General features: G+C 43.3%; 2 protein-coding genes across 4 annotated transcripts in view; both read right to left on the reverse strand.

Moving 5' to 3' along the window:
- LOC138980533 (calmodulin-beta-like) overlaps positions 1–15,802 on the reverse strand; it is a 118,364-nt gene that overhangs the window by 42,571 nt on the left and 59,991 nt on the right. The gene's annotated exons all lie outside the window — the stretch shown is intronic.
- Positions 4,068–15,311, reverse strand: LOC138980509 (transmembrane protein 47-like). Its single transcript, XM_070353394.1, has 3 exons — positions 14,137–15,311; positions 6,860–6,997; positions 4,068–5,379 (listed from the first exon to the last, which is right to left on the reverse strand). The coding sequence occupies exons 1-3, from the start codon at positions 14,315–14,317 to the stop codon at positions 5,219–5,221; spliced, it is 480 nt and encodes a 159-aa protein (XP_070209495.1). The 5' UTR covers positions 14,318–15,311; the 3' UTR covers positions 4,068–5,218.

Here is a 15,802-nt window from a genome sequence, read left to right on the forward strand (position 1 = left end):
CTGTCACACTCTCATTTTTTTGATTTAATTGATTGAAATTGTGCTCAAGCTATCTTCGACGATGCCCGGACTGTGGGATTGCATTTCAACTTGGAAGCTTAACAAATGATTAATGAGTTAGGTCATTAAAAATTCAGAAAATTCTAATTAAAATTTAAACTTTAGTAATTGATCCAAAAAATGATTTTATCGTGTGTTCGTTATCATTTTCTCATTCCAACAACTTGCAGATATGTTATGTTGGGGTCCAGAACAAGCTTAGAAAGTTAAAAAGAATTTCCCTGTCACGCGCTGGTCATGTTCAAAGCCACTTTGCCTTGCGGTGGATGTCTAAACCTTTTGTTTTACCTTTGTGTTTTATGTTTTGTATTTTATTTTTTATTCGATCAAAGTTTATTTTCTTATGTGTATTACAATATGACATTCAACATGCATCACAACAACACAAAACGAGGCATTTTTATTGAATATCAATGTCACGGACATATCCACCACTGAAACCGTGACACGTACTGCCATGAGTTTACTCGGCAAATGCCTGCCAAACAAATGACATTAACGTCAACCGATCGGCGCCAAACTTGGGGTCAGGCTTAGGCAAGGCCTCCGCCCAACACTGCTCATATCAAAAACCAATTCAGAGAGAATTGTTTTTAAATCTTATCGAGTCGCTATACACAGCCACTGTATAGACTAGTTATAAGTGTACTGCTAATAAGACATGTTAGCCTCACTTTTGTGTTAAAATAGATGCATGTGGAACATAAATAACCAAATTTGGATAAGCTAGAAGCTGCTTGATGTTTTACCTCTGATTCCCCCCTTTCCTGACCAGCAGCAAAGGAGAACCCACAAACTGACATGAACGCGTACCCCCCGCGGGTTAGGGGGAAGAATTTACCCGATGCTCCCCAGCATGTCGTAAGAGGCGACTAACGGATTCTGTTTCTCCTTTTACCCGTGTTAAGTGTTTCTTGTATAGAATATAGTCAATTTTTGTAAAGATTTTAGTCAAGCAGTATGTAAGAAATGTTAAGTCCTTTGTACTGGAAACTTGCGTTCTCCCAGTAAGGTCATATATTGTACTACGTTGCAAGCCCCTGGAGCAAATTTTTTATTAGTGCTTTTGTGAACAAGAAACAATTGAACAGTGGCTCTATCCCATCTCCCCCCTTTCCCCGTCGCGATATAACCTTCGTGGTTGAAAACGACGTTAAACACCAAATAAAGAAAGAAAGAACATGAACGCAGGGACACATCATAATGCTATTCTGACCAGAAAGTAATCCTGCGCAGTGTATAGTACCTAACAAACGTCCAACACCTACACCTTTGTGAGAAACCTGTGCGAAAGGGTGAATGGTCGCTTACAAGGTACTTTACGGTACATCGAAGCTATTTCTAACATATCGCGTTATAACGAAGTTTGTCGCATCACAAACCAGTGCACGCTCACATCCGAGGAGCGTTTCCCAATGTAAGGCTACACTTTTGTTATTTTCTGTCCGTTTTTTCTCTCTCTCTTATCGTTTAGGGAATCCAGCAAGTATATCTGATGTTTTCTCTCTCTCTCTCTCTCTCTCTCTCTCTCTCTCTCTCTCTCTCTCTCTCTCTCTCTCTCTCTCTCTCTCTCTCTTCGTTTAGGGAATCCAGCAAGTATATCTCATTGAAGTACATGAAACAAAACAGTACACGGACGCATCAGAGGAGAGTTTACCAATTTAAGGCTTCACTTACGTTATTTTCGGTCTGTTTTTTTTCCTCTTCCTTCGTTAAGGGAATCCAGCAAGTATATCTCGATTGAAGTAAATGAAAATAAACGCACTTGATTTTACTGGTGTTTTGTTTTTTTGGTTTAATTTACCTGGCCCTGTATAGCTGACTCCCATGTTGGTCGTAGATCGAATTTCACGCGGTAGTGGTACGGCACACAAATCGTCTTGGGACGACCTCGCTCGGGAAAAAAGGATCAAATTGCGTGAATATGAAACTTCACGATTCTCTTGACAGCACGCAATAACTGGCGGAGAAAACACTGGAAATTACTGCGTGAATTATAAAAAAAAACACACACACACACTCTCTGTCTCTGTCTCTCTCTGTCTCTGTCTCTCTCTGTCTCTCTCTCTCTCTCTCTCTCTCTCTCTCTCTCTCTCTCTCACACACACCGGAATTTCCGGTAGATTTCCGTAATAACGGACGTTAGACCCCAATTCCGTAATAATTCCGGACAATCCGGGAGGGTAAACAGGTCTGTTAAATAAATCTGCACACACACACCCACAGACTGAGGGAGAAGGAACAATTAGTATTGTGATTTAACAGAGCAATACCTGCCAACAATTTCATACACACATAATTATACACTGATACACACACACGCATTCACACACACACACACACACACACACACACGCGCGCGCGCATTCACACACTCAAATCGACGTGGGACGAACTCGCTCGGGAAAAAAGGATCAAATTGCGTGAATATGAAACTTCACTATTCCCTTGACAGCAAGCAATAACTGGCGTGGAAAACACTGCGCCCCTTATAAAACACACACGCACACACACACACACACACACAAACACACACACGCACACACCCTGAGACAAACACGCACACACACACACAAACACTGCGCGCCTTTTAAAACACACTCACACTCACACACACACACACACACACACACACACACGACACCAACACACACAATCATATACGCACACTTAACCACAATAGACATTAACGCACGCTCACATAGAATACACGCACCCACGCATGTACGAAGACAAACACACACACAAGCACGCACCCACATGTACAAACACACACACACACACACACACACACACACACACACACACACACACACACACACTATGACGGAGAAGGAATAGAACTTTTTCCCGCGAGACATGCAACAAGCATTTAACCCAGGGTTTTGTCATAGATACCTGCCCACACATAAACACTGGCACACACACACACACACGCGCCGCGCGCGTGACTAAAACACAAACATTCATATGCGCACACTTATCACGTAAATAGGCACATAAACGCACGCTCAAATATAGCCTACACGAACGCACGCATGTACAAAGACAAACACACACTAACGCGCGCATATACAAAGACAAACACACACTAACGCGCGCATGTACGTGCGCTTCCTTACTACTCGCAGGTACAAAGACAAACACACACTAACGCGCGCATGTACAAAGACAAACACACACTAACGCGCGCATGTACAAAGACAAATACACACTAACGCGCGCAGGTACAAAGACAAACACATGCACACACTAACGCGCGCATGTACAAAGACAAACACACACTAACGCGCGCAGGTACAAAGACAAACACACACTAACGCGCGCAGGTACAAAGACAAACACACACTAACGCGCGCAGGTACAAAGACAAACACACACTAACGCGCGCATGTACAAAGACAAACACACACTAACGCGCGCATGTACAAAGACAAACACACACTAACGCGCGCATGTACAAAGACAAACACACACTAACGCGCGCAGGTACAAAGACAAACACACACTAACGCGCGCAGGTACAAAGACAAAAACACACTAACGCGCGCATGTACAAAGACAAACACACACTAACGCGCGCAGGTACAAAGACAAACACACACTAACGCGTGTATGTACAAAGACAAACACACACTAACGCGCGCAGGTACAAAGACAAACACACACTAACGCGCGCACGCACGCACATTCAATCAAGCAAACACACGCTCAATGATATTCACACAGCAAAACATTTATGTACACACACACAAACGCTCTCACGCGCGCACGTACACTTAATCAAACACACACACACGCTTACACCTATTCAAACAACAAAAACATTAATGTACACACAAACGCTCTAACGCACGCACATACACGTTAGTAAACACACACACACACACACACACACACACACACACACTCTCTCACACATATTCACACAACAAAAACATGTATGTACACAAACACAAACACACACACACAAACACACACACACACACACACACAAACACACACACTTGGAACAGAATGATGTATTTTTTCGTTACTCTTTATTTTAATACAAAAAGAAATAAAAAGGCGCAAAGTGAGGGTTCTTGCTCCTAAAGTTGCTAGCTGCCTGTGTAGGCCTACAGTAATGAACTCTTCAGATCGCTGACTTACAGCTAGTGTTGGGGTCTTGGAAGATCAATCTGTGATCATATGTAAAGCTCTTTTTCTAGTTCTGGGAAGATCAATCTGTGATCATAAGTAAAGCTCTTTTTCTAGTTCTGGGAAGATCAATCTGTGATCATAAGTAAAGCTCTTTTTCTAGTTCTGGGGGAAGATCCATTTGTGATTAACAGTAAAGCTCTTTTTCTAGTTCTGGGAAGATCAATCTGTGATCCTAAGTAAAGCTCTTTTTCTAGTTCTGGGGGAAGATCCATTTGTGATTAACAGTAAAGCTCTTTTTCTAGTTCTGGGAAGATCAATCTGTGATTAACAGTAAAGCTCTTTTTCTAGTTCTGGGATGAACATCAATTTGTGATTAACAGTAAAGCTCTTTTTCTAGTTCTGGGAAGATCAATCTGTGATCATAAGTAAAGCTCTTTTTCTAGTTCTGGGAAGAAGATCAATTTGTGATTAACAGTACTTAAAGCTCTTTGTCTAGTTCTGGTAAAAAGATCAATCTGTGATTGACAGTACAGCTCTTTTTTTTAGTCGACATGAGGTCAAGGCAGTGAACTGCAATACCTCTGGAAACTCGTTATTAATTTAGATACGGTTGAAACGACACAACCTTATTTGGAACAACCACACAAATGTAAAGTCGCCGCAAGAAAAGGCGGGAACAGTTATTCCCTTGGGAAAGATTCGACTTTCACCTGGCTTTAACATGGGATAAGACCATTCCTCCACTTAGAAACACACAACCAGACTGCAGCCAGGGTGATTCATTTGCATAGTGTCAATACGTTGGAGTATTCTTTGTTCTTCTCAGACGTTGTTGAGCTTGATCAGAATGTAAGGCATTGTTTGATAATGTTGCGTCTAATTTATAAGTGGACAGTTGAACATTCAATAAACTGGGCTTTGTGTTCTTGATTTTGTGGCGTTTTTGAACGGTAAGCTTGTAGGACACAGCAGATGACAAACAGCAGACGACAAGCAGCAGACGACCAAGAGCCCATCAGCCCAGCACCTTGGGCAGGAAGAAGCAGACGCCCCCGGCCAGACAGAGAAGGAATGCGACGATGGTGAGGGCGAAGCTGTAGCCGTAGTCCAAGGTCGAGCCGAAGATCTCCTCATGCTCCCCCGCAAACACGGCGAACTCGATCAGCAGGCACACGGCTGTAACAGTTCACACCCGTTAAAGTTAGTACAGTGGAGCCCCCATTTTAAGACCTTCACAAATCTGTGAAAATCAGGTCTTAAAAAGGAGGGAGTCTTTAAATGGGGGTAAACTTACAGACGTTATGAATAGAAAAAAATCAAGGTTTTAAAAAAGGGGAGGTTGGGGGTCTTACAAGGGAGGTTTCACTGTACACACAAGGCGCCATTTTGGAAAGTGATCTGACAATTTGGAACTTCAAAAGTTCAAGGGACATTCGTTGCACTGTAATTTAGAAACACCTGCAATGATTTGCTCAAAACTACTCCGAAACTATGCCAAATAGTTAAATGAATTTTGAATAGCGAGCGCATTGCTTCGCCCAGCTCTCCTGTGTCAGGAGTCAGGACTTCCGTTCGTCATCATACTTTATTTAGTTTTCATAGATACCCATTCGTCAAAGCAGATTAAAACCGTTGGATTGAGGAAGTCAAACCTATAATCTAGCATACGCATGTACATTACGTGCCATACAGGACTTAAACGCTTCACATGACATAAAACAAAACCTGTCCGTTGGAGAATATCACCGTCTAAAACGACCACCAAATACAGCATTTAGATTTGAAAAATAGAACCCTCAACCCTAATTCTAAGACCTTCCTCGTGTGTGCTGTCATCTATTCAACACCCAAAACGAACTCTGTAGGTAGCTCTCGGCTCAATTTTAAATCGGTATCTCTAGGAACACTCAGGGGGCGAAAGTTAGGACGAAAATTATGACTGGCGCAAAAATGCGCCACAATGAGAATTACAGTTTGGGATTTCCATTCAATACACAGCCGTTTTCAATTTGAGTAACTGAACGATCGAACGTTTATTTTTAAGGTATTTCTGATGTGTGGTCACATAACTACAACCCCGCACCTGAAATGTATAGCTCTTGGGGCGATGAAAGACAGTTTGTTTGCTAGATTATATCACTTTAACAATAAATTGTGACGGAGCAGGTATCGAAGTGCCTGGCTAGACCCTGTAACCTTTAACTATTAGTTTCAATAAAGCTTTACTACTACTACTACTTCTGCTTCTACTACTACTACTGCTATTATTACTTCTACTACTACTACTGCTACCACTACTACTACATGTACTGCTACTACCACTACTACATGTACTACTGCTACTACCATTACTACAACATGTACTACTACCACTACAACTGCTGCTGCTGCTGCAGCTACTACTACTACTTTAACTACTACTTCTACAACAAATACTACTACTACTACTACTACAGCAGAAATCTATGGCAACAGCAAGGACGACAACTGTGGTAAGGGTTTTAAGAGCATGGTGTCTTTCAGTTTACAATCGTAGAAAAACATTCGGGGGTGGTGGTCGGGGGGGGGGGGGGGGGCGCTTGTCACCGGAACAAAGCATTTTTTGCCTAAACAAAAATGTGTGGTCCACCAAGGGGTGGATGGCTGGGTACCGTACCTGCCACAAAGGAGATGACGGCGGCGATGAGAGCCAGGTGCTGGTTCTCCATGAACATGATGAGGACGCCCACCACCACTGCTCCGATGATCACCAGCAAACCCAGGATACCGAACGTCCTCACCGCATCAAACCAGTCTGAAACCACAACGGCCAAAATCATAATGTATGCGTTTCATTTTCTAAGGGCTGAAGTGGTGTGTTGTGGTTTTTAAATTTTTTTATTTTTTATTTTTTTATAGCAACACACCCAGGATACCGAAGTCTATTACCCCATCTAGCCAGTCTTAAATAGCAATCTCCATTTTCATAATGTATACGTGTCATTTTCTAAGGGCTGAAGTGGTGTGTTGTGGTTTTTACATTTAGTCAAGTTTTGACTAAATGTTTTAACATAGAGGGGGGAATCGAGACGAGGGTCGTGGTGTATGTGTGTCTGTCTGTCTGTGTGTGTGTGTGTGTGTGTGTGTGTGTGTAGAGTGATTCAGAGTAAACTACTGGACCGATCTTTATGAAATTTTACATGAGAGTTCCTGGGTATGATATCCCCAGACGTTTTTTTTTCATTTTTTAGATAAATGTCTTTGATGACGTCATATCCGGCCTTTTGTAAAAGTTGAGGCGGCACTGTCATACCCTCATTTTTCAATCAAATTGATTGACATTTTTGTAAAGCAATCTTCGACGAAGGCCGGACTTCTGTATTGCATTTCAGCTTGGTGGTTTAAAAATTAATTAATGACTTTGGTCATTAAAAATCTGAAAATTGTAATAAAACTTTGTTTTATATAAAACGATCCAAATTTACGTTCATCTTATTCTACATCATTTCCTGATTCCAAAAACATATAAATATGACCAGCATGGTTGGCCTAGTGGTAAGGCGTCCGCCCCGTGATCGGGAGGTCGTGGGTTCGAACCCCGGCCGGGTCATACCCTAAGACTTTAAAATTGGCAATCTAGTGGCTGCTCCGCCTGGCGTCTGGCATTATGGGGTTAGTGCTAGGACTGGTTGGTCCGGTGTCAGAATAATGTGACTGGGTGAGACATGAAGCCTGTGCTGCGACTTTTGTCTTGTGTGTGGCGCACGTAATATGTCAAAGCAGCACCGCCCTGATATGGCCCTTCGTGGTCGGCTGGGCGTTAAGCAAACAAACAAACAAACAAAAAATATAAATATGTTATATTTGGATTAAAGACAATCTCTGAAAATTTAAAATATAAAGATTATGATCAAAATTAAATTTCCGAAATCGATTTTAAAACAATTTCATCTTATTCCTTGTCGGTTCCAGATTCAAAAAACATATGGATATGATATGTTTGGATTAAAAACACGCTCAGAAACAGGGGCGGATCAGTTGCTTTGAAAGGGGGGTGCACTTCGAATCGAAAGTGAATGTGATGGGCGCGAAGCGCCCGAATTTGCTTGGGGGGGTCCGGGGGCTTGCCTCCCCGGAAAAAATGTTGGCTCAAAGAAGCAAAATGGTGCCATCTGGTGCCATTTGAACTTATAAATGGTCATAGAATCAGCTTTCCAATTTTTTTTTTTGTTGTTCCTGGAGGGGGGGTGCACGTGCACCCTGTGCACCCCCCCTCGTCCGCCCCTGACTGAAAGTTACAACGAAGAGAGGTACAGAAAAGCGTGCTATGCAGCACAGCGAAACCACTATCGCGCTAAACAGGCTCGTCAGTTTCACTCTGTTTTGCACAAGCGGCGGACTACGGTCATTGTAAAAAAATGCAGTGCGTTCAGTTTTATTCTGAGTTCCACAGGTTGACTAAATGTAGTAATTTCGCCTTTCGCGACTTGTTATTTATTTTTTTATTTTTATAGCAACACACCCAGGATACCGAAGTCCATTACCACATCCAGCCAGTCTTTAATAGCAATCACTATGTTCACAATGTAAACCTGTCATTGGCTCACGAAGTGTAGCCTATGCGATCGTAACTTTGTCTGTCTGTGCGTTTGTGCGTGTGTGTGTGCGTGTGTGTGTGTGTTTGTGCGTGTGTATGTCTGTGGTAGAAACTTTAACATTTCCGAGTCTATGTGTGAGTGGTTATCCAAGACTATGGATAAAGCTCGCATAAGATTACGTCACGGTCAAAAGTGTTTGACGTCAATTAATGCATCATGACGGCATGCCTCCCTGTAGTCTTTCTCTCTCGCGTGGTGTGTGTGGTCTCGGTCATTGTTATTTTGAGCGGGCCGAGACTATTTGGCAGTCGTGTCCCTGTAAGTAGGCTACATGCAGACAGACAGATCTAGATCTAGTGTCTCTCTTTCTTGCACAGTGTCACCTAAGCTTACTGTGTGTGTGGGTGTGTATGTGTGACGGAGTGATTGAGTTTGTGTTACTGTTTGTTTATTTCTTACGTGAGCCTTGAAGGCTTCGCCTCTTGTTTTCTAAAGCCTGATATAAAATGGGCGAAGTCGACTTCACGAAGCCGACTTACCAAAGCTTGCTGCACGAAGCTTGCTGCACGAAGCCGACTTACCGAAGCTTGCTGCACGAAGCTTGCTGCACGAAGCTTGCTACACGAAGCCGACTTACCGAAGCTTGCTGCACGGAGCTTGCTGCACGAAGCTTGCTGCACGAAGCCGACTTACCGAAGCTTGCTGCACGAAGCTTGCTGCACGAAGCTTGCTGCACGAAGCTTGCTGCACGAAGCTTGCTGCACGAAGCTTGCTGCACGAAGCCGACTTACCGAAGCTTGCTGCACGAAGCTTGCTGCACGAAGCTTGCTGCACGAAGCTTGCTGCACGAAGCCGACTTACCTAAGCTTGCTGCACGAAGCTTGCTGCACGAAGCTTGCTGCACGGAGCTCGCTGCACGAAGCTTGCTGCACGAAGCCGACTTACCGGAGCTTGCTGTACGAAGCTTGCTGTACGAAGCTTGCTGCACGAAGCCGACTTACCGGAGCTTGCTGTACGAAGCTTGCTGCACGAAGCCGACTTACCGGAGCTTGCTGTACGAAGCTTGCTGCACGAAGCCGACTTACCGGAGCTTGCTGTACGAAGCTTGCTGCACGAAGCCGACTTACCGGAGCTTGCTGTACGAAGCTTGCTGCACGAAGCCGACTTACCGGAGCTTGCTGTACGAAGCTTGCTGCACGAAGCCGACTTACCGGAGCTTGCTGCACGAAATTTTCGATAAAAGACTTCGCGATGTCAACTTAATCGGGCTGAATGAAGGAAGTCCTTAAAGGGGTAAAGTAGTCTGTTGCGTGTTTTTGTGATCAAGTTTGAATTGAATTAAAAAGTCTTTTTTGTCGTTGCTGCGGTCATTTTGGGGACATTTTCAGAAAGGTCATAGCAATATTTATCTATATACCGAGCAACAAAAGAAACGCGAAAAAATTCTGCAATGTTTGATTGACAAAATCTCGAACAATTATAGAGTTAGAATTATCAAACCACAAAAGTTTGATGAAGGCATGTTCGACCTAGCTGTTGTGTGATTATTGTGATGCTGCGACTGTTTCAACACACGGGACAAGCAGGTTTAACGTTTACGACATTTTGGAGGTCTTGCTCAGTCAGTCTTTATCGCGCTCTCTGGCCACTGATCGGACACTGGTGGCTTCCAATGATGTTCCTGGTAGACAGTGGCTGTATTGAATCGATCTCGAAGACGTTGTGGCAGGAAATTGCGATTTTGTCTTATTGGGGTAATGCGAAAAATCCACCGCGTTGCATAACTGCAGTGCTTCCAATGCCAACAGAACATTGCTGAAGGTGATTAGACTGTTGACATATGCACGTTTAAAGCACATGCCAGCGCTTCTGGATCATCCCCAGCTTTAAATCGACCTGGCATTTTGGTGGTGTCAACCTTGGCATCCTGGCTGTTTCAAAAGTGAGACTGGCAGCAAGCGTGCCATGGTCTCTTTTGGTTGCTAATGCATTAGTGAACACAATCTCACACATCAGATTTCTCCTGCTCCACTTGCACGTGCTGCGAGCGCGCATTATGTGTTTAACGTTAAACCTGATTGTCCCGTGTGTTAAAACAGTCACAGCATCAAAATAATCACACAAAAGCAAGGTCAAACATGCCTTCATCAAACTTTTGTGGTTTAATAATTCTAACTCTATAATTGTTGGAGATTTTGTCAATCAAACAATGACGAATTTTTTCGCGTTTCTTTTGTTGCTCGGTATATTTTTGTCTGTCGTGTCTCTTGTTTGTGGTCATAAAAGACCGTTAGGTCGAGGCATAGACCGTTTATCCTGGACCGCCAACTAGCTCTCTCTCCGCTCTTTCTCTCTATTACGAGGTAGCGGCCCCTCGCATTTAGGAACGAAGAGAGGTACAGAAAAGCGTGCTATCCTTCTCAGCGCAACTACTACCCCGCTCTTCTTGGCCTTTCAGAAATCAGGGGGATGTCATATCCGGTGTCGATTGTAAACATGGACGAAGTTGCCGAGGTAAGTTCTGAAAATGCTAAAATAAACTCAGCTAAAGTGCAAATGGAACATGTTTTTCGATGAGTTTTGTTAAGTTTAGTTTGGAGTTTTGGAAAATCCAGTTCATTGTCACCTCCCATTGTCACAAATAACTGGGGCGTGCTTTCTTTTCACTGTCTTTCAAACCGGACGCTAAGCGCCCTTGTGAAAGTCGAGCGTCGTAACCTCGAAGGGTCACGTGACGAGTTGGCGGTCCAGGCTATTTGGTCTATGGTCGAGGTTCTTGTGAATGTTTTGTTTTGTCCTGAATTAATTGTCCCAAAACTGTAACCCTTCTTGCTTTTGTAAATCTATCCACGCACTTGCTTTCTCAGAACTTGCGCAGAAAAGCGTGCTTCATATTGACCTCGGCGTTTCAGGCTTCGTTCAATCATTAATTTTCTCGATTTACTGTTTACATTCCTTTGCGCATTGTGATGCAGGAGAAGAAAGGCGACGATGATGGTGATGATGATGATGATGATGATGATGATGATGATGATGATGATGATGATGATGTAAAGGAAGAGGAGACAGAGAAGGATGGAAACTATGTCCATGATAATTATGGACATTATTTGCTAGGGCACAAAGTTGAAGACTTTTCTATTTCTGGCAACAGCAATAAACACTTTATGCATTTTAGTTTTCTTTCTTTCACTCACGCATGAACGCACGCACGCACGCCCCCCCCCCCCCCCCGACACACACACACTAGCACCGCCGCCGCCACCAGACAACGATTCCTCTTGTGAATGTTCAGCGTTCTGACAACAAGAGCGGTAGCAACCGGTTTTGCCGGTCCCCTCCCGACGAACCATTAATCGACCGTGCAAGAAACATCACACTAAAACAGCACTATATATTTGTCTATTGACTACTTGCGGGATTTTGTGTTGGATTTGCGAGACGTCACTCCGAACACAAAAATAAAACTTATTAAAGGTGATCAAGATTTTTTTTTACATCATTAAAGGTGATCAAGATTTTTTACATCATTAAAGGTGATCCAGATTTTTAATTTATCAAAGGTGATCGAGATTTTTAACTTATCAAAGGTGATCGAGATTTTTAACTTATCAAAGGTGATCGAGATTTTTAACTTATCAAAGGTGATCGAGATTTTTAACTTATTAAAGGTGATCGAGATTTTTAACTTATCAAAGGTGATCGAGATTTTTAACTTATTAAAGGTGATCGAGATTTTTACATTATTAAAGGTGATCAAGATTTTTCAATTATTAAAGGTGATCGAGATTTTTTACTTATTAAATGTGATCGAGATTTTTAACAGTAATAAGTGTAAAAAGGCATTTAGCGTTTTAAGAACGTTCTTCACTTTGCCGCGATTGACCCAAATGTATATATACTATGCAAGAAAAGTGTCGTACCCCAACTTAAGCGCTAACTCTCGTGTCGTTTCATTCAAACTGTCTGTGCCATTTAAAGCACTTAACTTGGCTATCTGGCACACTTTTCGGATCAAAGATGTATTTTACAGGGGTCACGTGACCGCCACTCAAATAAGGGTACCCCCCAAAAACGTAAGGTGCCAATAAAAATGGAGAAAAATTCAGAATAGGCACAACTAGTAGTAGTTAGGCATTACCTGGCTCCTACAGCTGCTTGGCAACTTTCAGTGACATGGAGAAATTCAAATCAATTATCTATCCAGAACAGGTTGTTTTGTGTAGCTATCTGGTGTATTTCTTGTGTTATGGCATATCAGGAATACCGCAAGAGAGGTGCTTGATAAGCTAACGGCTGTATTTGAATGGTGATGGCGACGCGTTCTTCAAATGTCAATTCCCTTCCTGTTTAGTGCACCTTGTACAAAAAAGGAGGGAGAGAGGAAGAAAGAGAAAGAAAAATAGAGATTGGGGGAAAGAGAGAGAGGGAGATAGAGAGACCTGAACTTTATTTTACAAGGATGAAGATTTAAAGCTGGGCCTGTTCTTACAATCTGGCCTCGGGACACACACACACACACACGCACGCACAAACACACAAACACACACATACACGCACACACACGCGCGCGCGCTATCCGCAATTTCTACTTAAGTAGATACAGCAAAGAAGTATAACATTAAAGTACACACACCAATATACATGCACACGTTACAGGTGATGATGACTATACTAATAATACAGTCGTGGCAACATCAAGTACATAATATAGAACAAATTACACATATAAGCAAGGCACGATGGAGAAAAAATGATAGTTTCAGCATAACTGCAGAATAGCTCTGAGAATACCACCCAAAACACAAAATTGTCTATTAACACAGCTTATCCAGGAGTTAGGAATAAAGAGAGAGGGAGAGATAGAGGGAGAGAGTTAGAGAGAGGGGGGAGAGAGAGAAAGAGAGGGAGAGAGAAAGAGAGAGAGAGACACAGAGAGTGTGTGTCACAGACAGACAAGGCGAGAGAAAGAGAGAGAGAGAGAAAATGGGAGAGAAAGAGAGAGATATATATATATCGATATATAGAGACAAAGAGAGAGAGAGAGAGATATATATATATATCGATATATAGAGACAAAGAGAGAGAGAGGGAGAGAGTTAGAGAGAGGGGGGAGAGAGAGAAAGAGAGGGAGAGAGAAAGAGAGAGAGACACAGAGAGTGTGTGTCACAGACAGACAAGGCGAGAGAGAGAGAGAAAGAGAGAGAGAGAGAAAATGGGAGAGAAAGAGAGAGAGATATATATATCGATATATAGAGACAAAGAGAGAGAGAGAGAGAGAGAGAGAGAGAGAGAGAGAGAGAGAGAGAGAGAGAGAGAGAGAGAGAGAGAGAGAGGAAATTCAAAATCAACTTACCAGGTATGATCGTATAGTCGACACAATTCCCATTGTCATCACACACAGACCAGAGACCATAACCAACTGTATTTTGAGTTAGCCACCCGGCAGTGGCCACCCCGACGATCTGGAAGAGGAGGGCCACCCCCATGCACACGACGCCGATAATCACCGTGATGTGGGGCATCTTGAATCCCATGGTGATGAGTTGGAGTAGGCGTACCCTTTGGTTATCCGAAAAGAAGTGCTATGGCGGGTATTAAGATTCCTTGGAGCTTGAGATTTGACCAAGACCGAAACGAACAAAACCCCAATGTGGAAAGAGGTTAGCTTTTGGTTGCGGTTGTCGTTGTCGTTGTCGTTGTCGTTGTCGTTGTCGTTGTCGTTGTCGTTGCTGGTGCTTTTGCGACTAATTTCCCCTTCTCTTTGTTTTTGATTCTTTGCTGTTGTTGCAACTGCTTCTGGTCTCTTTCTTTTTATTTTGTCGTTGTTGGTGTATTCTTGTTGTTTGACGAATCGACGTGTTCTCTTAGCTTTTATCTGTTTGCTGATCAATTTTTCGAACTAGTTTTCAAAGCATGGCGGTACAGCAACTGACGTGAACAAAGACGGTCGTATCTGTGTCGGTTTTGCTTTGCTTTGTTTTATCCTTTGTTTTCTTTAGACGAGGAAAAACAAGTCCGGATCTCTAACAAGAAAAGAAATGTTTTGCAAAACTGCAATTCCTGTTTTGTCTGAGTTACTGCGGCCAGTTAGCAATCCTTCATCAGAAACGACACAAATATTTCAGTTTTGCAGCGTTACGCTATTCATGAAAGTAAGACAAAAGCACAGATTTCCACTTCCAGCCAAAAAAGAAATTCTCGAAGAAAACACACGGGAACTCTCACACACAACGTGCTCACAAGCCGAGACAAAGTGGGGCTCACTCAAGCCGAGACTATGACTGTCGGGAGCGGCAACTGGTGTAAAATGGCGTTATTTCTTCTTCTCATTGATTGATTCTTTTCAAATTCAACAGTGCCAACTATCCAGGAACAGCGTCGCTAACCTCACAAAGAGGTCAAAATGTGGGTCTGTTAGTTGCCCTTGGTAACGCCTCTGTTTTAGCGACGCGCACCACGTGTGTCGATGAAGATCTCTGTCGCGACTTGTGTTTAACCGGCGTAAATCGAACTATGCATGAAAAAAGTCCCCGCACCCAAGCTCCTTTCCCATGCCCTGTCATTCTCCTTCTGCTTGTCCCAACCAATCCCATGCTCCTTTCCCATGCCCTGTCATTCTCCTTCTGCTTGTCCCAACCAATCCCAACATTACCCATGCTCCTTTCCCATGCCCTGTCATTCTCCTTCTGCTTGTCCCAACCAATCCCAACACCCATGCTCCTTTCCCATGCCCTGTCATTCTCCTTCTGCTTGTCCCAACCAATCCCATCACCCATGCTCCTTTCCCATGCCCTGTCATTCTCCTTCTGCTTGTCCCAACCAATCCCATCACCCATGCTCCTTTCCCATGCCCTGTCATTCTCCTTTTGCTTGTCCCAACCAATCCCAACACCCATGCTCCTTTCCCATGCCCTGTCATTCTCCTTCTGCTTGTCCCAACCAATCCCAACACCCATGCTCCTTTCCCATGCCCTGTCATTCTCCTTCTGCTTGTCCCAACCAATCCCAACACCCATGCT

This window comes from Littorina saxatilis, linkage group LG11, assembly GCF_037325665.1.
Source record: "Littorina saxatilis isolate snail1 linkage group LG11, US_GU_Lsax_2.0, whole genome shotgun sequence".
NCBI classification, from domain to species: Eukaryota; Metazoa; Mollusca; class Gastropoda; order Littorinimorpha; family Littorinidae; genus Littorina; species Littorina saxatilis.